This window comes from Phacochoerus africanus, chromosome 5, assembly GCF_016906955.1.
Source record: "Phacochoerus africanus isolate WHEZ1 chromosome 5, ROS_Pafr_v1, whole genome shotgun sequence".
NCBI lineage: Eukaryota > Metazoa > Chordata > Mammalia > Artiodactyla > Suidae > Phacochoerus > Phacochoerus africanus.
In genome coordinates, this window is record NC_062548.1 from 57731862 (window position 1) to 57756853 (window position 24992).

At 44.2% G+C, this 24992-nt stretch overlaps 1 protein-coding gene and 1 pseudogene across 1 annotated transcript; one reads left to right on the forward strand and one right to left on the reverse strand.

The window, feature by feature from the left end:
- Positions 1 to 3068: 3068 nt before the first annotated feature.
- On the forward strand, positions 3069 to 3740 carry LOC125128440 (mRNA turnover protein 4 homolog; annotated as a pseudogene).
- An 8486-nt stretch (positions 3741 to 12226) lies between these two features.
- Positions 12227 to 24781, reverse strand: NMS (neuromedin S). Its single transcript, XM_047779190.1, has 9 exons — positions 24706 to 24781; positions 21058 to 21113; positions 20451 to 20489; positions 17679 to 17702; positions 17521 to 17574; positions 16119 to 16193; positions 14123 to 14158; positions 13444 to 13485; positions 12227 to 12265 (listed from the first exon to the last, which is right to left on the reverse strand). Exons 1-9 carry the CDS (start codon positions 24779 to 24781, stop codon positions 12227 to 12229), a joined length of 441 nt encoding a protein of 146 aa, XP_047635146.1.
- Between the last annotated feature and the right edge of the window lie 211 nt (positions 24782 to 24992).

A 24992-nucleotide genomic window follows, 5' to 3' on the forward strand; every position in this document is an offset into this window, starting at 1 on the left:
AATTTCAGCAGACGGCCATTCGGTTCCTCAAGTTCCCCTTGGGTGAGGTGGGGAAAGGGCCATGCTGGATCCTGTTAGCTGAGCACCCACCAGCAGACTTTTGGACAATCAACATCCTTCTCCTCGCAGCAAATTGCAGCATTGGTACTTTGTCAAAAGGATCCCTTCCCCTTCTCAACATTGAGGTCTGTTATTCAGCTGGTTGCCCACCAAGACTCCTTCTTCACTTCTGCACCTAAAGCAGCAGGGTTTTAGAAGGACATGGCCTCAGGCATGGACTACCTTCCCTGAGTGGGGTCCTGTTGCTGATTTCCCTGCAAGGGAGAAGAGCAATGTTCACCACTTCCAGGCCCAGGCCCTAAAGCATTGTGGAGCACAGACTCGTGGAAACCCCACTTGGGGGGATGGGGTCATTGGTTTTTGGGATCCTGTGCCCTTGAACAGCCCAAAGAACAGAGCTGTCCCACTGATATGGGTCATCCACATTGAAACTGGAAGCTAGAGAGAAAAACATTTGTTCTTCAAATCACAGAAGCATTAGGTCTCTTACTGTAATACAAGTCTCATCACCAAAAGTCTTTGTCTTCTAGGTGAGTTGGAAGGAAGCCCATCCTCTGATTTATAAAGATACCTTTTACAAGGTTCATCTCTAAATGCCAACCAAGCATAAAAATCACTCTTTTGGGGCTTTCCTTCCCACAAACACTCCTGTATTCTTTACCTGTTTCAGGCCACAGGGAGTTTTCCCTGGGAAAGAGCTCACAGGGAGCTCTTCTCCTCTGAGTCTGCAGACACGTGCTCCAGCAGCTACCGAGCATCCTTGCAGCTGTCACGCAGTGAAAGCCTCTTCTCCTGGGCTCTGCCCTATTGCAGCAATTCTCTAAGTTCCACTCCATCATACTCTGGAAGACCAAGACTGAGAGTATAAGTAAAATAGGTCCTACTGCCTCTCCTTCAGGGTGGCTATTGACTGTGACTTAATTTCTGGAGGCAAACTGATGCTTTTGATATTAAACTGAAATCCCAAGAGTCAGCAAAGATATCATAAAATTGAGCCAAAACCAAACTTTCCAGAAGTAGAATTTTTCCAGTTCTCAGGATGGGGTTTGTTTGGGCCAGGAAAATTTGTTTCTTTCGGGTATTGAGATATAAGAAATAAATACTTTTATAAAGACTAAGGAAGCCAGAGAATCTAAACAGGTTGAATTGAAAAGGAATCTGTAGGGAGTTCCCTTCGTGGCTTAGCGGTTAACAAACCCGACCAAGATTCATGAGGATGCGGGTTCGATCCCTGGCCTCACTCAGTGGGTTAAGGATTTGGCACTGCTGTGAGCTGTGGTATAAGTCACAGACATGGCTAGGATCCAACTTGCTGTGGCTGTGGTATAGGCAGGCCTGAAGCTGTAGCTCTGACTTGACTCCTAGCCTGGGAACTTCCATAGGACATGGGAGCAGCCCTAAAAAAGAAAAAGAAAGAAAAGAAAAGAAAAGAAAAGAAAAGGGATCTCTAACTCCAAGCAGAGGTGGGGGAGGGTCCTGCTTAGCCTCCCCCGTTCATGCAGATCCCTCCTTGGCCCCAAATCAGTTGCAGCCCTGGCATTACCAGGCCATGGTGAGCCATTGTTTCCCCCAGCTGCTGCACCAGGTAACCATCCCCACGTACAGTCAAGGGCCGAGGTGGTCAGGAACCCAGCTCTGTCACTTCATGTGCAACTCAACTTGTACCCTCATCCCATCTCGCTTTTGACCCTGGCCAAGGGCCAGTTCCATGTCCCTGCAAGACAGCCGACTATGGTGATGAGCTATAGGTACTGAATCCATTTAAACCTGGGTGTGAATTCTGACCCGTCCACTTGGGGAAAGACTTTGAGCCAGGATTTAATTTCTTTGATGGTGTGTTTCCTCATGTTCCAAGAGTGATATTTCTACTATGGCAAAGGCTCACCAAATCTGCTTCTCCATCTTCCAGGCCACAGAGCCAGGTTGTATCTTCTAGCCCCCTTTCCCATCAGTGTATGGTCATATGACCGAGTTCTAACAAAAGGAATGGCCTGGCCCATAAAAATCCTCCCTCCTGATGGCCTCTTTTCTCTCCCCATCCACTCACTTAACAGAGAGGGCGTGGAGACCCTTGAGCCCATCCGTGGCAGATCCTATAATGCAGAGGGAATGTGGACTCTGAACAACTAAGAACACCTGCAGTAGACTAAGTGAAACCTGGAAATAAAATTCTACCGGGTTAATCCACCAAGATTCTGAGATGTATCTGTTGCAATAACCAGCATCACTCTAATATCTACTTTGCAGGACTGTGGGCAATAGTATAAAGCATTCACTATGGAGTCTGAAGGAGTACATACTCAGGAAATATGATTATTTTAGGTAGAGGACATGAGGGGGATGTCTGTCCCAGGAAGTCCCAACAGGGTCCTGCTTGGTTAAAAAAGGATCCTCCACTGAACCCTTTAGCAGGAGCCTGGCCCTGGGGATACCATGATTTTGGACTTTTGTGAAAGAATAAATCTCTGTTGTTTTAAGTCACTGAGTCTGTCATAGAACACTAGTCTAGGAGTTCCTGTCGTGACTCAGCCATTAGCGAACCCGACTGGCATCTATGAGGATATGGGTTTGATCCCTGGCCTTGCTCAGTGAGTTGAGGATCTGGTGTTGCTGTGCACTGTGGTGTAGGTCCTATACATGGCTCAGATCCCACATTGCTATGGCTCTGGTACTCCAGCAGCTGCAGCTCTGATTGGACCCCTAGCCAGGAAAACTCCATATGCCACAGGTATGGCCCTAAAAAGAAAAAAAGACCGAAAAAATAAAATAAAATAAAAAGAACACTAGTCTAGGACTGGAACATTAGAGGCAAGAAAGCAGCTGTTGCCAAAAGTAGGGTCCAGCTGCTCACCCTGGCCCACCTTTCCTACCTGGGCCCATCTCTCTTTGCTGTCTGAGCTCCCCCCACCCCAGCTGCCTTTCCTTCAGCACAGGCTCATCCCCAAGTATGATTCTGTGTGCTTGAACTTGCTTGTGCTCTGGGCTAAGCATGGCCAGCTCTTTCGAAGATGGCAGTTCATAAGACACCTAAGAGACGATTCCTGACTACCTCTAATGTGTCCCCAACCGAAACTGCCAAGAAAGGCTTGGAACTGAAACAGAACTTGAGAGAAGAGCTCTGGAAATGTGTGGACACATACATACCTCTTCATCTTCTCCATGGCTAACATGAGGAACAGACATCTGCAACACCTGGAAGCACAATCGGATGTTCTCTGGCAAAAACAAAGTGATGATGGTGGCCTTAGGCCGAAGCCCACTCGATGAGTGCAAAGCCTGCATCAGGTCAGCAAGAAGTTGAGGGCTGAAGTTGGTCTCCTTTTTTGCCCATCACACTAAGGAGCAAATCAATGAGTGGTTCACGAAATACAACAAATGGACTATGCCCTAACTGGGAACAAAGCCACTTTCACTAAGAGCCTGGACCGGGGGCCTCTGGAGCGATTCCCTCACTCTGTGGAGCCAGAGCTGAGACACTTGGGCTGGCCTGCCCACTGACCTCAATAAAGGTGGTGTGACCTCGTTGTCCGACCGCGAGGTGCGCAAGGAGGGCAACGGGCTTTGGCGTATGAAATGGTCAAATTCAGGGTGACGGATCAAATACATGTGGGATGTGCAGAAGGTTCCAACAGACAGGACATTACTTGCCAGAGAGGCTGTCTGAGTGGGAAGAAGAATAAAAGGAAGACAGTTAAGCTGATGGGCACTTGGGATGGTGGGGATCCCGGGCCTGTTCCAGGTCTCACCTTGACTGGACCACCTGGGACAGCTGGTTGCCCTCCTCATCCAAGCCATTTATTTTGCTGTGGATGAAGATTCAGGAGGGTGACAGGGACAGACTGTTTCTCTACAAACAAAACTTTGTTGACAGGGTGCTTCCCTACAGGCAGAGAAAGAAAGAAAGAGAGAAAGAGAGAAGGAAAGAAAGAAGAAAAAGAAATAGAAGTTCCCATTTTGGCACAGTGGAAACGAATCCTACTAGGAACCATGAGGCTGTGGGTTCAATCCCTGGCCTCGCTCAGTGGGTTGAGGATCCGGCATTGCCATGAGCTGTGGTGTAGGTCACAGATGGATCTGGCATTGTTGTGGCCATGGTATAGACTGGCAGCTGTAGTTCTGATTGGACCCCTAGACTGGGACCCTCCACATGCCACGGATATAGCCCTAAAAGAAGCAAAAAGAAAAAAAAAGAAAAAAGGAAAAGAAATAAACTCAAGTTCCAAGCTTTGCATTAACATTGTATATGATGAGGAGTTCCCGTTGTGGCGCAGTGGAACCGAATTCGACTAGGAACCATGAAGTTGTGGGTTTGATCCTTGCCCTTGTTCAGTGGGTCAAGGACCCAGCGTTGCCATGAGCTGTGGTGTAGGTTGCAGATGCGACTCAGATCGCACGTTGCTGTGGCTGTGGTGTAGGCCGGGAGCCATAACTCCAATTAGACCCCTAGCCTGGGAACCTCCACATGCCGCAGGTGTGGCTCTAAAAAGCAATAAAAACAAACAAAAAAAACACTTTATATTATGAAAACATTACCTCTCTGATTCGTTTGTTAAAGCACCTGGACAAACAGTTGACATTTAGTAGACATATTACAATGAGGATAATAATCAACATGCATCTTTGTACTATTTTCTGGATGTATTTTTTCTGAATGGTCAAAGCAGATGTACAATTTTTTTTTTGTCTTTTTGCCATTTCTTGGGCCGCTTCTGCAGCATATGGAGGTTCCCAAGTTAGGGGTCGAATCGGAGCTGTAGCCACTGGCCTACACCAGAGCCACAGCAACGCGGGATCTGAGACGCATCTGCAACCTACACCACAGCTCATGGCAACACCACATCCTTAACCCACTGAGCAAGGCCAGGGACCGAACCCACAACCTCATGTTTCCTAGTCAGATTCGTTAACCACTAAGCCATGAGAGGAACTCCCTACAGTGTATGTTTAATAGGCCATTAAGAGATTGTTTTGGTTAGCCTAAAGTTTTAATTCAGTAATGTATAAGCCAGAATGACTTCCTCAGCATGTGAAAATCTTCCATCATTTCCCCCTTTTAATGGTAAATCTTTCCATAGGAAGCATTGATAGTCAATATATTTTTCCAACATTGCCCAAGTGGCCCAGTTGCCTGTTCTGGGCTAGGCCTCAGTGCTAAGCCTACTTTTTGTGCCTGGTTCTCCACATTGGGGGAAAACTAATCAGATATCATGAACATGTTCAGAGGTATGTTAACAGGGGAACACTTTATAGGCCACACATTTTATCACTTATACCCACTTGTCAGACAAGCGCTGTACGTGTGCTTGTAGCAGTAAACTTAAAGTCAGCAGTGATGCACATTCATAAGTAGTTGTACTCCATGACAACTTCATTAGATGATTTTTCCATCCTGAACACTGGGGTCAAAAGTATAGTTAGAAGTAAAACAACAGTCTTCCACTAGAACCCTTCCAGTAGAATCCTTTAAATTTTGTATAGTATTTTTCTCTGAGATGCCTTAGGTGTCCTCTGGAAAACTCAAAGTGAACTAGAATAAAGAAACTTATAATCCGTTACCAAAAGTAGCTCATATTCCAGGAAAATTTTTTTCTCTCAATAGGAAGAAAACCAAATTCTAGTCTTATACCAGCTTTCTGCTAATAACAAAATTAATTTCCCTAATTAAATTCAATCTAATTTTTGTTTGTTTGTTTTAGGGCCGCACTGCAGCATATGGAGGTTCCCAAGCTAGGGGTCAAATTGGAGCTACAGCTGCTAGCACACAGCCACAGCCATGCCAGATCTGAGCCAAGTCTGAGACCTACGTCACGGCTCATACAACATCAGATCCTTAACCCACTGAGCAAGGCTGGGGATCAAACCACAACCTCAAGGTCCCAAGTCAGATTCATTTCTGCTGCACCACAAGGGGAACTCCAAATTCAATTGAATCTTAATTTTAACAAAGAACAAACCTTTTTTTCTCAAAGCACCTTTTTTTTTGGAGTTACCTGATGGTTCAGCAGGTTAAGGATTTGGCGTTGTCACTGCTCTGTCGCAGCAGGTTCCATCTCTGGCCTGGGAACTTCCATAGGCCATGGGTGTGGTCAAAAAAAAGTACATTTTTTTTTTAAACGAACTTTCTGTATCCTTATTAATTTGTCCCATTTTTCCCCATTCAGAAATAACCAACTGTAGGACAAAATTATTATCATTTTTCTTTCCTCAATAAATATATCTCTACTCTTCATACTTTCTCTCACCAACAACATATATCCTACTTGGTTTATATACCGAAATGCTTTCCTTATTATCTTTACACATTAAAATTTTTAATCCTTTAAAATGTTAACAAAACCAAGAAACAAGTAATTGAACTGCTCTTCCAGCTTTTTTGATTGGTCAACTTAACAATTTTGTGACCTCTACAAACATATTTTTTTCATAGCACAATTTCTTATTAATGTGATACAAGATGATATTTAATAAACCCAAACATCTTTAGTTTTTTTCTCATAAAAAGCCAAAGTAGGTAAACTTAGATTTGCTCAGTAATGCATTCTAGTATCTTATCTTAAAAATTATTTAGGTATTCAATTAATTTTCATCAGTTAATTTAAGTTTAAAGTTGAAAAAATCTGAAAAACCTATTTTAGACAGAAATTCTTAAAACATAATTATTCACAAAAGGTTCACTCAAAAGCTTTTATCCCAGTTATGACAACATCACACATAAAACATATGTGCATCCATAGATCTCATAGTTTATCTTAAAATGACTCATGAATCAAATATTTCAATACAGAATGTCTTAGTCTATTCATAACAGTTGGAATAAGTTAAATTTAGAAACTTCACTTTAAAATACCTTCCCTCCTTTTTTTTTCTGGCTTGAAATTCTAATTAATCCCAAGCTGAACTCTCAGGCAACGTGGGCTATATTTTTACTTTAAGAACATAAGAGTTAACTTTAAGCTTTTTCTTAAGTATATTTTGTTCTTTTGGGGTCAGAATTCTGAAAAAAAGGTATTTTAGCAAGCCAGGTTTCCTTAACTGTGCATGTGAAAAGAAACAGTTTTGGAGTTTCATCTTAACAACTTTCTCCAGAGTATAAAGAATACTGTTAAAAAAAAGAAGAAGAAAAGATACTGTTAGAGTTCTCGTGGTGGTGCATCAGAAACAAGTCCCACTAGGAACCATGAGGTTGTGGGTCCAATCCCTGGCCTTGCTCAGTGGGTTAAGTCTCCGGAGTTGCTGTGGCTGTGACGTAGGCTGGCAGCTGTAGCTTCGACTGGACCCCTGGCCTAGGAACCTACATATGGTGCAGGTGGGGCCCTAAAAAAAAAAAAAAAAAAAAGAGAAAGAAAGAATACTGTTGCCATACACTGCTTAAAAATGATCTTTCTTTATTTTTAGTCATCGTTTGATGGCTAACACTTTTCTAATGAATTGGACCTGAATTTTCCATCTTACAAAAGAGAACAAAAATACCAACCACACAAATGGAACATGCACTCACACACCAGAAGGCAGAACTGTCCCAACTCCTCCCAGAGGGTGACCAACACCTCTCCAACACACACAGGGTCCTTGGCGGCAGACACACATCAGAACCTAGGGGCAAAGTGCCCAGACAGAACCTGTGCTCAAAAGAGAACGCTGCCCAGGTGCACACCTGTGGACTTAGTCTCCAAGCTCGTCAGCTTGTCCACATACATCTTTCTGTTCCACCGAGGGAAACTGCAAGTTGGCAGCCAGTGTTGAGCAGGGGAGAAACAGGGAGTCTCCCCAAAACAAATGGTTTAGGCAGCTGTGAGGAAGGAGCCCTCCAAATCCACCCTCAGGACCAGCCAGCCCAGAGCAGAGCAGAAGGGCTCTTCACCGCCAGCTCAGCACTATCATGGCGGCAGCTCTACGTGGAAAACCCTGGGAGCCAGATATCGCGAGAGCGCAGCCCCTGTTGGCGCCAAAAACTGCTGCGGAAAGTGAGTTCAGCTGCTCTCCACTCTAAAGCCAATAAAGAAGCAAGCTTGGTGGAAAGGAAAGTTTACCTTATTTCAGAGGCAGGCAACCCCAGGGCAAGTGGGGGCCGACTTCTGTCCATAGGCTGACTTGCCCCCACTGACAATCAGTGGGCTTTTATGGGCAGAGGGAGGGGGGCTACTTGCAGAACAGCAGGGTCAACTCTGGTAGTCATCCTGCAAGTGGGCATTGGTGGTCTGACCAGCTCATCCTCATTGTTCTAAGTATAGCTAGTCTTCGATTCCAGGGTGGGTTTGTTCCCCTTTCCTGGAGGCCAGTTCTTGGAATAGTGGCAGTTTATGTCATGGCTACAGTCTGGCCACCATGTAGTTAACTTCTTCCACCTGGTAGGGGTTCCAGTATCTACAGGACAGCTCACAGGACTTGGGTCAGAATAGGATCTACAGCCCTTAAGAAGGAACTAAAAGTCTGACTTTGCTTAACTGCTAAACTATCATTATTTGGTCTCATTTGGCTATTTTATTTTGCTTCTGCATTTTCTCACTTCTCAGATTCAACTTCTTCTTGGGGGAAAGTTTTTTCTGCAGACAAAAGGCAGGTGGAGGACATTAGGGAGGAGGACCTCAGGTCCTGCTCCATTTCACAGAGAGGCATCTAACTGGAAGATCTGGTTCTGTTCTGGCAATGCTGCCCCATAGCTCTGTGGCCTTGGGCAAGTAACTTGGTCTTTCTGGGCTGTTTTCCTCAGCAGCCGTGAGAAGGTGGGGCTGAATCACCAAGGAGGCCCATATGCACTTCAAGGTTCTAGGAGTCCTTTCCCAGTTCTGTCCTGACTACAAGGACCCTGACCTTGTGGAGGCCCTCGGCAGCCCTGTGCAATGGGCTGAGGCCTGACCTCTCCCCGTAAAATGACCGTCAGCACTAAGGAGGAGGCCTTCTCCATCTAGTGACTGACGCTGAGCCTAGGACTCGAACTTATTCAAAAGGGCATCTGGGCAGAGTTACCGCAGAGGCTCCTCTCCATTGAAACTGGGCCAGACTTACTTGCACAAGTGGTGAGTCACTGGACACAGTGTGGGGAGCAGGAGGGATGGGACTTCTGAGATTGGGAGTCTGTCCCCATCTCTCCATCATCAGGGACTGGCTCACAGGAAGAGTTTTCAGCTCAAATAACTCCGTAGAAGTGGCATTAGTGGTGTTTTCCCCCCACCCCCAACCCCCACCGCCCCCGGCACACACCCCACTGCCCCTTAACTGTCATCCACCAGGCAGGTCTGTGGCAGCTGTTGTGCTCTGTCATCCACCAGGAAGGTCTGTTGAGATGGAAACTGTCATCCTTGGTTTAGCAAAAAGGATTCTGGGGCAAAGTTAGGGGTGGAAACACTCTCTGTCATCCCATAATCTTGAGATTGTTTCTAGAGACTTATCTTGGCTGCACTTCCTATGAATGCCATACTCAGCATCCATGTCACAGAGGCCTGAGGCTGAGTCTGCGCTGCCTGGGCTCTCAGGACCCAGGATGCACCTGGAGGTCAGACCTGTCCTGCTCCCCACGGCCTGACCCTCCCACCCTCCAACTGTACCTGCGTGCAGCCCAGTGTCAGGTGGAAGTGAGCTTGCTCATCTCATCTTGTGTGGCAGGGTCTATAGAGAGGTCTTAAAATATTAGACTTGAGAAAATAGGCTTGGGACTTATCACAAAAGCTTAATAAAAGTGAAAATAGAAACCTAACCCTAAAAGTGGGATATCTAAATGATATTTTCAAAGGACGACTCTTGCATTTGATGAGATGCTTGAGAAGCTTCAAAGAAAGAAGGTTGAGTGAAGTTTAGGTTCATTGCATGTATCACCGCGGTCCCTCCTTGCATCCCACACCCCTCAAACACCATTTACAGAGGGGGCACCTGAGGAGGTAAAGGCCTGAGCCTCATTGTTCTGGAGGAGTCTGGAGATAGACATTAATGCTGTAACTTCAAGACTCTGGTCAACAATATAGAAGCTGCTCTCACTAGAGCAGGTCCTTTTGGTACAATTTGTGGAACAAAGCTCATCTTTGAGGTGTCATTGGAACCAACACTCACTGAGTGCTCCCTGGATGCCACCACGCTAAGTCTCTTATGAGGACCATCTCCGGCATCACACTGTCAAGACCAGCTCAGCAGGTGAGGGCTGAAGAACGGGTGCTGTGAAACTTAAGGAAAAAAGTTAACATAAAACAAGACACAGAGACATTTATCTTAATTAAAGGTGGGAACCTGGGGACTCAATGTCTCAGGGACCAAGAGTGCCACTTTGAGAAACCACACAGCTTTTATTGTGCTCTTGAGGATTATGTCAAGTGAGGAGGGGGCTGTAGGTGCAGGATATAGGTTTTTTTTTTTTTAATTATTTTAAAAGTCACATAGCTGGTAGCTGATTAAGCTTTTATTCTGACCTTTAGGCATTTAACAATCATTAGCATTGAGGAAGCTTGGCGTCAGCTATCTATGTATAGCATCCTAGAGAATCACCATTGTGCTTCTGCTGATGGTGTGCCTAGCTGCAGCAACCTGGCATGCCTAAGGTTGTACCTTGGTTCTCCTTGCTAACGCATATCCTGCTAATGACCCCTCCTAAACTCCTTGGGGCCATGAGGCTCATCATTCTCTTATTCTTTAGAGAACATATCATGCTGTGCAAATGGCTGCCTATCTGCACAGGTCCAATGTGCCTAGACCAACTCATTATGTCCTCATTCAGCAGACCACATGAATAACTTATGCCTTTAAGTCTTTGTTCTTAAGCTTAAGTCATTTACCAGCACTGTGACTGTTTTCCAAGCAGGAATATGGGATGAAATAAAGCAAGACAAGATGGAGTTTTTGGCATAGAAAATAGAAGCAGAGAGACTAAGAAAATATTGCAGAAACATGTCTCTTGACGTCACACCAACCATGGGGAGGTGCTATTATGACCAACCCCATTTTACCATGGAAGTGACCAGCCCAGGGTTTAAAAAGCAGAACCAGGACCTGCAGCCAACCAGTCTCTCCCAAGCCTGTGCTCTCAATTCTCAGTAGTTAACAAGACAGTAGGCCCCTGCTAAAACAATACCCAAACCAGTTCGTTTAAAAATTATATACCCTATTACTTTAAAAATATACCTGACCCCCTTCCCCAATACATTCCAATAAGAAATGAAAAGGTTGTATCACTGCTGCTTTGTTTTTTTTGTCTAGTGAATAGAGAGCAAGAGAATTCTTTTTAAAATTTGTTCACAGAAGTTTCACATTTTTTCAAAATAATTGTTCGATCCCCTCATCTGATCCAGACTTCCTCTGCCACTGAATTCTGAAAAGAAAAAGAAAAAAAAAAAAATACAGGTCAGATCGAATGAATACCAAGATGGAGACAAGACCCAAGGTATGTCATTACATAATGTATTTTTTAAAAACCCTCAATTTGACATGTCATAAATGCCCTGTGCTCATAAGATTTGTCATTGTTCCATCTGATCAAGCTATTAGGTCAGTGTGAGCTGTGGCCTCAGGGAACATCCTCCTCTGTTTGGCCTGGGAGGCCCTGTCCCCAGCATGAGGACAGCTCTCTCAGGTACCCTGGCCTGCCAGGCTCTGGTCACCACCATTTGGTCCCCAACAGGCTCCAGGACAGAGGCTGTTTTGCCACTGAAGGGCAGCAGCCTCATGTCCCTGTGACCACATCATTGTGACAGACAGAGGAGGCCCAGAGCTACCTGTGAGCAGGGACCCCACTTCCACAGGCTGGAGGCTGAGGTGTCTCCCCAGATCTTAACCTCCAGGTCTCAGAGCACCTTGGAATGGAGGGAAGAGCCTTGCCTAGCCGGACTCAGAACCCCTCCTCCCCAAGCATGCCAGCATGGATCTTCCTCATCAGAAGGGCCAGGTGAGAAGTCATGGGCATCAGCTAGGCATAATGCTTTTGTCCCCTTGCAGCTGCTGCTAGAGACAAGGCACCTATACTATAAAGAGTCAGCGAAGTTGCATTGTCTGAGCCAATGTCAGGCTGCAGTGGGGTCTCTGGAGAGCTGAGGGCAGGAAAGGGAGGGGACAGAGGTCCTCAAGTGTCCCACAGGGTCTCTCTTTCTTGGAACAATCACCCCTCTGGCTGCCTCTCATTCCCCCACCTCAGACACACATCATTTGCTTGGAGAAGAAAGGCAATGAGGCTGACCTTGAACACACCCTACCAGGTGTTAATGTCAAGATTTCTTCCATTCCTTGGCTGAAAAGAAAAATAGATCAGCTGACAGATACTGAGACAAAACTGCCCAGAACCTGTCTCTTGCTACCAGATCCTTTCTCTACAGGGCCCTATGGCTCTGTTCTCCTAACAGGCATGTAGCAGCCTGCCTTGATGAGCTCCAGCCCCTGCTTGTCTGTGGGTCCTCTGGGACAGTGCTCCAGAACCTCTGCTGTTCCTCGGCCCTGACACTGCCCCCCACCACACCACCCCACACCTTAACTTCTGTTTCTGTGGCAGGACAGTCCCCAAACCATTAGTCACAGGACTTTCTACTCTATAGACATCATGGAGACCCACAGTTTCTCCGTGTACTTTCCAGAAAAGCACTAAGAGGTTATGCAGATTTAAAAGGTGTACATGGGGTGTCATGGGGGTGGGAACCATTTCCGGGGTCAAGTAAGTTTGGGAAATGCCTGACTGAGCCAAGGGAAACAGCTTGTTTTCTGTGATATGTTGCTATGCAGTATAAACATCAGAGAGTGTCAGGGGCAGTGCTTTCCAACCATATTTGACTTTGCAGAGCATCCTTCAGCCCCAAGGACCCATAGAATGCAGTTTGAGGGGCACATACCTAGTCTGATTAGCACATTTTTCTGATGCAAACACTGAAGATCTAGGGGGGTGAAATATAGCTAAGGACTGGCAGATCAAGAATTAAAAGATAATCTGTGACTCTGTGACCTTTGCAAGAGGCTCTGAGTCCCCTTGGGAAAAATGACGCCTACACTCCTGTCCCTGGTGTGGTTTCCACCGTCTCTTGGACCTTTATGGCCAGGAGCACAGACTCTGACTCTGGTTGGCCACTGTGTCTGTCCATCAGCAGAACTCCCGTCTCCCGCCCCTAAGCGCCTCCCAGAGCCCTAGGGTGCTCAGCTCAGCCGGTGTCTGGCTGGACCATTTCCTATCCAAGCATAGAGTTCGTAGGTGGAGAATTTCCATGTCACTCCCTAAGTAAAGTGTGAAAAAGTCCCCACAAACATTCACCCCCGTAGGTGGAGAATTTCCATGTCACTCCCTAAGTAAAGTGTGAAAAAGTCCCCACAAACATTCACCCGTTTGCCATGGGGCCCTGGCTGTGTTCATTCTGCAGTAACTCCATAACTGGGGCAGCCAGAGGGAATCAGGGGCAAAATCGGGGGAGAAGAAACATGCTTTACCCTGAAAAGGAAAAATGGTCTTCCCAAGGTGGCATCGTGATCCTGCAACATAAACACAAGAACCATAACCCAACCATGTCGTGCTGAAGGTCTTTCAAAGACGTCTATGGCAGTGGCTTTCAAAGTGGGGTCCCGGGACTCAAAACATCAAGGACACCTGGGAATGTGTCTGTCAGATTTGCATTTCATTCAACAAATGTGTGGCATTTGTTAGAAATGCAACATCTCAGGCTCCCCGCTGGATCTCTAGAGTTGAGGCCCAGCCACCTGAAGTTTAACAAGGTCCGCAGTTGTTCATGGTCAGTGTGGAGAAGCGCTGGTATATGGAGCTCATGCTACCTGCAGCATCTCTTTCCAAGCTTGCACAAGTGGCATTTGGTCCCTGAACCAGAAAGCAAGTCCCCAGGAGCAGATGGCCCCGGGTGACTCATCTTTAAAAATGGAGGTGAACTAGTAACATCCATGGGCATCACCCCATGATTCCTTTCTGTCCCAGGAGGAGCTCAAGGAAATCTGAAATTAGATGCTCAGCCTCTGAGATTTTCGGGGCATATAGGGAGACCAGTGCTTTCCAGAAGTGATCTTTAGGGGCTGCAGGATGGCTTGGCACCAAGTATGTCCCTGTCCTTCCTCCGTAGATCTTTCTTTGGGGGTTACGCTCCCTGCAGAGCTTACCCACCTTCTTGCTAAAATCCCCTGCAGCTGCCCCCAAATCCTGTGAGGGAATGAGGCCAGCTTAATTTAAGAAACTTACCCAGAGGCTTGTTATTGTGCTATGATCCTGCCCTTCCCTGATTGCATTCTAAGGTAGGCAGAAGTCAGATACAAAAAAATGAAAAACAAACAAACAAAAAAAAAACACAAAAAAAAAACCAAAAAAGGTTCAAGGAAACACCTAACCACGGAGCCAAGCACAGAGTTTCCTGTTGAGGCAGGTAAGTGCGTTTTCTTGAGTGGGTTACCCCTTGGGTCCAGGACAGTGTTCAATTTCTTTGCTCTTCCTGATAGCCTTGACTTGAAATTGGCTGCCATCTTAGACCAATGTTCAAGGAAAAATCTTCTTCAGCTTTTCCAGCTCATTTTTGTCTGTGGATCTGAACAATGGGGGCAGACTCAGTCTGAAAGCCTGTTGTTGGCAGTGGAGCAACAGACTGTAACCTGTGCCTAGGATGACTGTCTGGCTGCTCAGGAAATGATTGGTTTTCTGGGGTGTTGGCATTTCCAGACCTAAACCCAGGAACATCCTGGGGAAACTGGGAAGAAATGGTCACCCATTTCTGGTCATTCACAATTTCCAAGAATTTTTGCTTTCCTTGTTTTGCTATCATGTAACAAATCCTTGATGAGCATTTTGAAGAAATTCAGCTAGTACTGAAAGCAGTAATTTCTAAAGTTAAAAAAACAAACAAACAAGCAACTGTTGTGGCTCAGTGGGTTAAGAACCTACTGGTATCCATAAGGATGTAGGTTCAATTCCCTGGCCTTGCTCAGTAGGTTAAGGATCCCGTGATGCTTTGAGCTGTGGTGTAGGTGGCAGATGTGGCTCGGATACCATGTTGCTGTGGCATAGGCTGGTGGTAGCAGCTCAGATTAGACACCTAGCCTGGGAAATTCCATATGCTGCAAGTGCAGCTCTAAAAAAAAAAAAAGAAAGAAAGAAAAAAAAAAGAAAAAAATCTTTTAATTAACAAAGCTCCAAAGCTCCAAGATAAGTATCAAAGAGTAGGTGGAGGCGTTCCCATCATGGCTCAGTGGTTAACGAATCCGACTAGGAACCATGAGGTTGCGAGTTCGATCCCTGGCCTCGCTCAGTGGGTTAAAGATCTGTGAGCTGTGGTGTACGTTGTAGATGCAGCTCAGATCCTGCGTTGCTCTGGCTCTGGTGTAGGCTGGCAACTACAGCTCCAATTCGACCCCTAGCCTGGGAACCTCCATATGCCATGGGAGTGGTCTAAAAAATGGCAAAAAGACAAAAAACAAAGGGCAGGTGGGAATTGGCACAACACTGTAAATCAACAACTATACTATTAAAAAAAAAAAAAAAAAAGAACAAATGGGACAATGGGAAGGAGAGTATAGCAATGTCCATGTCATGAGCAGGAAGGGAAAGTGAAGAATGACACAGAAACTAAAAGAGAAAAGGATGAAGAGGACCTCAGGGAGCTGGGCCACTGGCCCTCCTTCATCCCTGCAATCACCCAATCACCGTGTGGGGTCATGGTGGAGCGACTGAGGCTGAGGAAGGTTAAGAAATTTGTACAGGGGAGTTCCCGTCGTGGCGCAGTGGTTAACAAATCCGACCAGGAACCATGAGGTTGCGGGTTCGGTCCCTGCCCTTGCTCAGTGGGTTAACGATCCGGCGTTGCCGTGAGCTGTGGTGTAGGTTGCAGACGCGGCTCGGATCCCGCGTTGCTGTGGCTCTGGCGTAGGCCGGTGGCTACAGCTCCGATTCGACCCCTGGCCTGGGAACCTCCATATGCCTCGGGAGCGGCCCAAGAAATAGCAACAACAACAACAAAAAAAGACAAAAGACCAAAAAAAAAAAAAGAAAAAAGAAAAAAAAGAAAAAAAAGAAATTTGTACAGGGAGAAAAGGCAAGCGAGCCCCAAGGCACTGACCTTGGTTGAGTGAACTTTGGGTGTCATACAAACATGGCAGAAGGAAAAAGCACATACCCGCTGCCGAAATCTTTTCATTCTGCGGTTGGCGAGCTTCGCAGCCAGGCGCATTAGAGGGTGCACAGGAGGAAACTGTAGCAAAGAGGTGGGAAGGGTCAGACCCAGGACGGGGCCCAGGGCTATGCGCATTCCTGTCTGTGGTCTCCCTTACAAATGGGTTTAATTTTCAGAGGAAAATCCATTTCTGAGCCTAAGCTCGAAATTTTATGATTTCAATAAAGCATCGCTTGCCTTGCTAGCAGGTTTCAGCCCAATACATCACTTCAAAATGTTCTCTTAGGGTAGAGCAGACTTGTTTCTGCGTGAAACCCAAGCATTCTGTGCTTCTGTCCTTCTAGTGTGGAGGGATTTGTCCCAAAGGAGCATCACCGTGAAGATCCTCCCTGGCTCTGCAGGTGTGCTGTCCTTAGCTACCAGACACAGTGGGAGGATGGTACCCATAACCCTGGACCTGCATTTTATTTTCCCCTATGTCTGAGGGTGTGTGGGGGCCCAGCACACCCTCAGACACACTCAGCATGTCTCATCTACTCCTGTGAATCCTTCCTGAGTATTTTGGCTCAGAGTAAAAATTAATCCACATCACAGACACAGAGTTTATCTTTCCCCTTTCGTTTTTGACCTTTCTCCACTTGCAGTGTCCGTGGCCTTTCTTAACAATATCTTCATCCTTACCTGATGCCAGTTGCTGAAACTATACTGTTCATGAGTCTTAGGGAAAAATGTTTTGCTTGGGGTGTGTGTGTGTGTGTGTGTCTGTGTGTGTTTTTAAGGATCTCCCTGAAGACTTGAAAAGTCTTGCTTATATAAACAAGTAACTTTCTAATAGTTGAATTTCAATCACTGTGACTAGGTTAAAATTCTGCTAAAAATTATATTCCACGACCTTCTCTAAATCATATTCTGTAGAAATTCATCTGTTCCTGAGGATCACTCAAATTTGTAATAAGAAAGGTGATTTTTTTCTTCCCATAGCACCTGCACACTGTGACAGTGACAAAAGATGCCCAACCTTGGATCACTATTTGGAATGCAGTACTTCACACTTCACAAAGCATTTTTCAAAATTTAAAAAACATGTAAATAGAGCTCAGATTTACCAGTTCTTCTTATAATCTAAGTGCATAACAAAAAGTTATTTCTTACTGATTTTTCCTTTTCTATAATTTATTCTCTAGCTTTTCAGCTCACTCAGCCTCCCCCACTCTTTCCCCAGAAAGGGAGAGAAAGAATTGCTGCAGCCCCAAGGAAAAGAACTTAAGAAGTTATTACCCAGAGTATCTGGAAGCCTCCCCACGCCCACCATGTCTCTGCTTATCTGTACATATTAATTATGAAGGGACAAAGGCATAAAGAAGAGAGTAACTTCTACAGAAAGATGATTATGAAAAATACTGACCCCAGTTTTAACTGGAGGTGTTGGCTCCTGAGTTCTGGAGTAGTGAAATAAAAACTAAATAAGAGGGAAAAAAAGGTTGATTTTTTTAAATACTAAATGTCACTTGCTGTAAAATGTAGAAGTGGCATGCTCTCATTACTGGGCTGGCTGGTACTCACTCTTTTGTAGATATCTTGATTATCCTAGAAAGAGAATTGTGAGGATAAGTTACATGGAATTTTATGGAGGCAGGCAACTGATAAGGTTCCAGTAGACTTTACTGATTTACCTGAATATGATGAAATCAATTGGCAGTCTAAAAAGAAATCCATGGAGTTCCTGTTGTAGCTCAAGGAGTTACAAAGCCAACTAGTATCCATGAGGATGTGGGTTCACTCCGTGGCCTCCCTCAATAGGTTAAGGATCAGGCATTACCATGAGCTGTGGTGAAGGTCCTAGACTTGGATCCCCTGTCGCTGTGGCTGTGGTGGAGGCCGGCAGCTGCAGCTCCGATTCAAACCATAGCCTGGGAACTTCCATATGCCACAGGTGCAGCCCTAAAAAGCAAATAAATAAATAAAAGAAATCCATTGTACAAAATAAATAAGATGATAGTTGATGCAAGATTTTGCAAAAAAGAAAGTTGCCAGCAGCATCATCATTTTAAAACTTAATCTTATTTTGCCTTTTCAATCTTTGGGGGAAGACATACCCTAGGAAGCCCTGAAGCAATACTAATCAGTTCGCAATAGCCAACTAACTTAGAGGTGGGATAAAATAACAATTGCAACTTTTAATTTGTTGCTGGGTGAACCCTAGAATTCAGTTTTTAGGGCTGGTTCATATCGACCAAAGTTTTCCCTTAAAGCTCATCAATATTATACCATTACCTTACATTCTTTATACCATTACATTTAAGCCAAAAAGCCAAAAAGCTGAAAAAAAAAAAAAAGGAGTTTGGCGTTCTCAGAGGGCTTAGCAGGTTAACAAAGCACGGCTACAAAAAAAAAAAAAAGGAATTTGAAGATGCTTTTCCAGGTGCTGAACACCACTCTCAAGATTTCAAGTGCACCGTTCTTGTTGTGTTTTATGTTTTTCTTTTAAGAGAAAAAGAATTTTTTTTAATTTTACATATCTATCCTGTATACTATTTATTTTCCCAACTAAAATGTAAGTTCCACGAGAGCACGTGGTTTTGTCTGTTTTGATCACTACTGTATCCCCAGCACCTGGCTCATGGAAAGCTCTCAGTAAGTATCTTTTTTGAACAGATGAATAGTAGGGTGGTGTTCACAAGAACCTATTCTCCCCTCTTCTCATCTAAACTTCTGATCCCATGTGGTGACCAGAAACAGAAAACACGAAGAATTTCCGCAGGTGAATGCATTTGCAGAATGAAACTGCTTTCTGAATTGCCTCAAGATCAAAGTCCCTTGGAGACACAGAGCTGGAGACCAGAACTGGAGATGGATTAAAGCCCAGGTAACTCATTCCAACCCTGGACAGGAGAGAGAACCAGAGCCCCAGGGGAGGGAAGGACAAGCCAAAGATCACGTGTCAAGGCAGTAACAAGACCAGGAAGAGCCACAGTCTCTCTATTAATACTTTTAAAACATTGGTAGCTTTGTTCACTGAGCAGTCCCTTGCTTTATGGCAGATGGAAATGATGAACAGGGTCAGATTTGGTAAAATAGAGGAAATCCATTCCAAGGGGGGCTTTGCACTGGGGAAGCACATGACCCCATTTAATTCTGCGAGTAACACATGTGACAGCCACACTTCCACTTCCTCTGCTCATGCAAGGGATACCCTCACAGTCTGTACATGAGGGACAGGGCAGCCCTTTCTGTATGAGGCCAAGAGGCAAAGCCAAGGAGATGGAGAACTCTGAGGTCTCTCTTTGAATTTTTGTCCTCAGGTGCCAAGATGGTAAAGATTGGATCTAAAGATGAGAGATGACAATTGTTTTCAAACATATGGATGATGGCAAACTGAAAATAAAAAGAAATATAGATGATATATTTATGAAGTTTAAGGGAGAAGGTGATGTTTGAGTCTTGAATAATGCAAATTAGTTGCATCAAGAGACAACATTAACAGCTAGCACTCAAGTGCTGTCCTTTGTAATGTTCTGGACACTGTTGAAACACCACACAAATACTGAAACAATGCTCACAATAACATTATGAGGCTAGTATGACTACTGTCCTCATATTACAGATGGGGAATCTAAGACCCAGAGAAGAACATTGCCGAGTTGAGTAGGTCTGGGTTTTGGACCCAGGCACTTCGGTTTTAGAGTCTGGGCTATTGACTACAGCCTGCAAAGGAGGCAAAGGCATTTCTGACTAAGGAAAAGTGTGTGTGAAGACATATAAATGTAGGGGATAGTGAGTTCACTGTGGCTGCAGCACGATCTGATATGGGTTGGGGGACATGAGGGAGGAAGAGCAGATGGGGCTCAAGGTGAAAACATACAGTCTCTGTCAAGAATCATGGACTCTACCCTCATATCAGCCTCCTGCATGTTCCACTGAATCAACATTTACTTTTGCATCCATTGAAATATTTGGGTTGTGGTTACTGTAGTTACTCTTAGGTCCTTTACATGAGATCTACTGTTTGGGAGAACTGCTATAGCATAACATATATCAATTTATAATATACACTGTACCATAATATATACAATTAATGTAATTGTATGTGTGTATGTGATTACGTATGTGTGATTATCATAATTGTAAGAATGCAGATTAACTACCAATATTTTATGGTCATTTGTTTTTAAGAGATTCACTTATTTCCTAAAACTATTCATACATACACACCTACACACACATACAGAATTCTCCTATAGGTAGCAAAAGAGCATACTTATTTATAGATATCAATTATGGCAACATGTCCACTGCTATAAATGAGAAAATTATCATATGTATATTAATTTTTACCTTGGGTTGTCTAGAAAGAGTTGCCCAATATGCCAGCCACTAAAAAAAATGAAGAAAATGAATTAAAGATAAGTACAAATTCCTTAATCAATAAAATTTTATTACATCACATAAATTTCTAAAATTGTCCCATTTATGAACCTTGCATTATTTTCTCACACAGTGGCCAAGAATTTCAACACAACTCCCAGGATGCCTTAAATGAGGCCATGAAAATGACAACAGAGAGTTTCTGCTGCAGCCAAGAATCTGATGGGTTTTTTTTTTTTTTTTGTCTTTTTACCATTTCTTGGGCCGCTCCCGCGGCATATGGAGGTTCCCAGGCTAGGGGTCGAGTCAGAGCTGTAGCCGCTGGCCTATGCCAGAGCCACAGCAACTCGGGATCCAAACTGCATCTGCAATCTACACCACAGCTCACGACAAAGCCAGATCCTTAACCCACTGAGCAGGGCCAACCTCATGGTTCCTAGTCAGATTCGTTAACCACTGAGCCATGACAGGAACTCCCCAAATTGGATCTTAAAATAGTTTTAAGTGAACATTATCCACATGAAATTTTCAAGAACAAGACTAAATAAAACCTTCACATTACTGAACAATGATTTACCTCAAGCCTCACAATATCCAAGCCATCTGCAGGATCAGTCCAATGTTGAGAAAATCCTATTGTGAGAAATCATTAAAATTTCCATTAGGAGAAAAGAGGTTGTAGCATTAACTTTTAAATCTTTACTGTGAAAAACATACAGAGATTCTATTAATATGATGTTGTCGAAAGGATTGACAAAACATACTTCTACCTGCCACCAGCAAATATGAGATTTGTAGCAAAATTAATTTAAAATTGCATGGTCTTAAAAATGAATAGAACTGCCATACGAGCCAACAATTCCACTTCAGGGTATGTATCCAAAGGAAATGACAGCACATTCTTGAAGAGATGCATGCACACCTGTGTTCATAACATAATTATTTACAATAGTCAAGACATGGAAACAACCTAAGCGTCCATTGACAGATGAATGGATAAAGAAAATGTGGTGTATGTATACAATGGAATATTATTCAGCCAAAAAAGAAGGAAATCTTACCATTTAAGACAACATGGATGGACTTTGAAAACATTATGCTAAGTGAAATAAGGCAGGCAAAGGCAAATACTATATGATCTTACTTATTTATACGTGGAACCTAAAATACCCAAACTCATAGATACAGAGAACAGATTGTTATTTACCAGAAGCTGGGGTAGGGAGTAGGGTAAATGAATGAAGGTGGCCGAAAGGGGCAAACTTCCCATTATAAGATAAATAAGTTCTGATGATCTAATAAACAGCATGGTGACTATAGTTTACAATAATGTACTACATATTTGAGAGTTGCTAAGAGGATAGATCTTAAAAGTTCTCATCATAAGGAAAAAATGTGTAACTGTTAACTAATCCTGTTGTGGTGATCATTTCACAATATATACATGTGTCAAATAGTTATATTGTACTCCTTAAACTAATACAATGTTATACGTGAGTTAAATCTCAATAAAACTAGGGGAGTTCCTGTCGTGGCGCAGTGGTTAACGAATCCGACCAGGAACCATGAGGTTGCGGGTTCAGTCCCTGCCCTTGCTCAGTGGGTTAAGGATCTGGCGTTGCCGTGAGCTGTGGTGTAGGTTGCAGACGCGGCTCGGATCCCGTGTTGCTGTGGCTCTGGCATAGGCCAGCGGCTACAGCTCCGATTCAACCCCTAGCCTGGGAATCTCCATATGCCATGGGAGCGGCCCAAGAAATAGCAACAACAACAACAACAGACAAAAGACAAAAGACAAAAAGACAAAAAAAAAAAAAAAAAACTAGGGAAAAAGGCAATTCCCAGTGATTCTAATACACAGTCAGATGAGAACCACTGGGGGAAAAAAATGCATGTTTTTTTTTTATTTGCCAGGAGTTAGCAGCACGAGTTAGGAAAGAAGACGAAAAATATCTGGACAACAACTTACTTTGTATTTTGATGGAATGTTATAAGGAAGGAAATGGTGTATCTGGAAATGGTGTCAACAAGTATATGCAACAGTGTCCCTGTTGGAACTTTTAAGATATAAGGGCCTCTGTCACTCTGCTTCATCAGACTCTTCAGGAGTAGGGTTGTAGGGAAAGTTGCTGCCAGCATGCAGCTAAACCCAGTGCTGGTCAACTTTTGTCTGACCTAAATGAAGTCTTCATCTCATGTGTATGTAATACATCTCTTGGAGGAATAACTGATCATGCAAATGAAAGAATCAGTGGGTAGGTCAAAACTAATAATACAAAATTAAGTGGGATAAATATAAGACCCTAAATTCAGATTTATAAATTCCAAGACATGGAATATTTGGCTCAAGAGTAGTAATTTAAAAAAAAACTGAATGCTATTTTGCTCCCTGCAGTCTCCCTATGAGCCAAGAGAAAGCTAAAGCAATCATGTGCTCCATTCAAATAATAGTGTCCCAGCCTTGAAAAGTAGTAGTCCTATTTGAAATGATAGGATATGTGGTGAGTTAAAAGAACTGAGCCTAGTTTTCTTTGTTAAAGAGAAAAATCAGGGAGTGTGTGTTAATTGCCTTCAATGATTTTGAGACCTGTCGTAAGAAAAATTACTTATTCTGTATATCCCCCAAAAAGCAGAACTAGGGCTAATGGTTAGAAGTTACATGTGATCAACCAAAAAATAAATAAATAAAATAAAAAATAAGGGAGTTCCCGTCGTGGCGCAGTGGTTAACGAATCCGACTAGGAACCATGAGGTTGCGGGTTCGGTCCCTGCCCTTGCTCAGTGGGTTAAGGATCTGGCGTTGCCGTGAGCTGTGGTGTAGGCTGCAGACGCGGCTCAGATCCCGCGTTGCTGTGGCTCTGGCGTAGGCCGGTGGCTACAGCTCCGATTTGACCCCTAGCCTGGGAACCTCCATATGCCGCGGGAGCGGCCCAAGAAATAGCAAAAAGACCAAAAATAAATAAATAAATTAATTAATTAATTAATTAATTAAATAAAAAAAGAAGTTACGTGTGATCAGATTTCACCTTGGGTAAAGAAGTTTTTGATGATTGGAGCTATACAAAAATGCAAAGTAATTCACATCAATCCTATAAGGATTCATTAAGAGGTTCTGTGTTAATGATACAATAACAAAGATCATAAGTACTCTATCCTCAGGGAACAGAAAATTAAATAGGAAAAAGAGGGAAGTGGTTATATCTATGCAGACAGATAAATAAAAGGTAGTAATAAATTTCCAAAAGTTTAATATAAACAGGATTCTATTGGAAACCAGGGGAGGCAGCTACCAGCTGACTTAGTCTGGTGGTGGGTTAGATGTCCTGGAAAGCAATCAGATAGAGAAACCATAGAGGTGATCCTTGCTTTCCTGAGAGGTTAAACTAGATGACTTCCATAGCTCCTTGCAATGCTTAGGATTTGTGATGACACTACGAAATGGCAAAACATGTTTGTTTGAAATATATCTTCTGTTTGAATATTTTTTCACTCCCTTAAACCAAAATTCGAATGGAAAAAATCTAAAATTTGGAAATAGTCTGTGTTTCCAACTAGAGCGTCTACCACACCCTGTATCACATGGTGAGTTATAAAGAGGTGGGTAATGGATTTCACCTACAGACCCCCAAACCCAACACTAGTGCTTCTCTACAAACACACCACTTCCCAGAATTGGGCGAAGTGACACCTGTGTCTGGTCAGCACCTCGGACAGTGCCAGAGCCCATCAGCCAGGCTCCCTGGGGCCCTGCCTCTAGGGCCCCACAGGAAAGGCCTAGGAGATGCCCTTTTCTTGTGCTTGCTTCTATCCTGCCCCTCTCCAACTGCCCCTCAACCCTCAGTCTTTGGGATGGTAAGCTCAGTTTTACTCTCTTGACGGCTTTCATCTCTTTAATATTCCAAGAGCAAAAATGGCTAAGACAATGGAGTCATCCCCCATTATATTCCTCACAATTCCATGGCACATCCTGGGGCCAACACTGGGACAGGAACTGTTTGAAGGCATTCCTCAGAGGAAGGTAGCCCTCTTTGGTAAAAGGCTGCACATCTTCCTCTGCCCCTCCTCCCTGGAGGTTAGAGAAAGTGGAAGCCGTGTGGAGAGGATGGAAGTGAGGGTATGTGAGGGGATGGAGTTAGACTCCCTCCAGAACTGCCCTCAAGGCCAAAGGTCTGTCCTAGTCTTCATTAGAAGTCAGGCCAGCTAGGGTCTGAAAGAGGGGTCCCCTTACCTGAAGAGGGAATCTGTAGCAGGCAGAGGCAATAGATAGCCAAGATGAATGGGAACTGGGCAAGAAGATGTTTCATCTTCAAAGTCCGGTTTCTCTTTGCTGGCCACAGATGTGTTCTGCTAGGACAGGACTTGAGCATTTCCTGAAGTTCCACAGTCAGAGGCAATACTCGGCCCAGCATCTGACCTGCCCAGTGGTGCCTTTATTTGCAATGCTCTGGAGCCCATTGGCTGAGCACCAATCAGCTTTGCACAGGAGGACTCAGCTTTCTCATAGATGTCACGCTG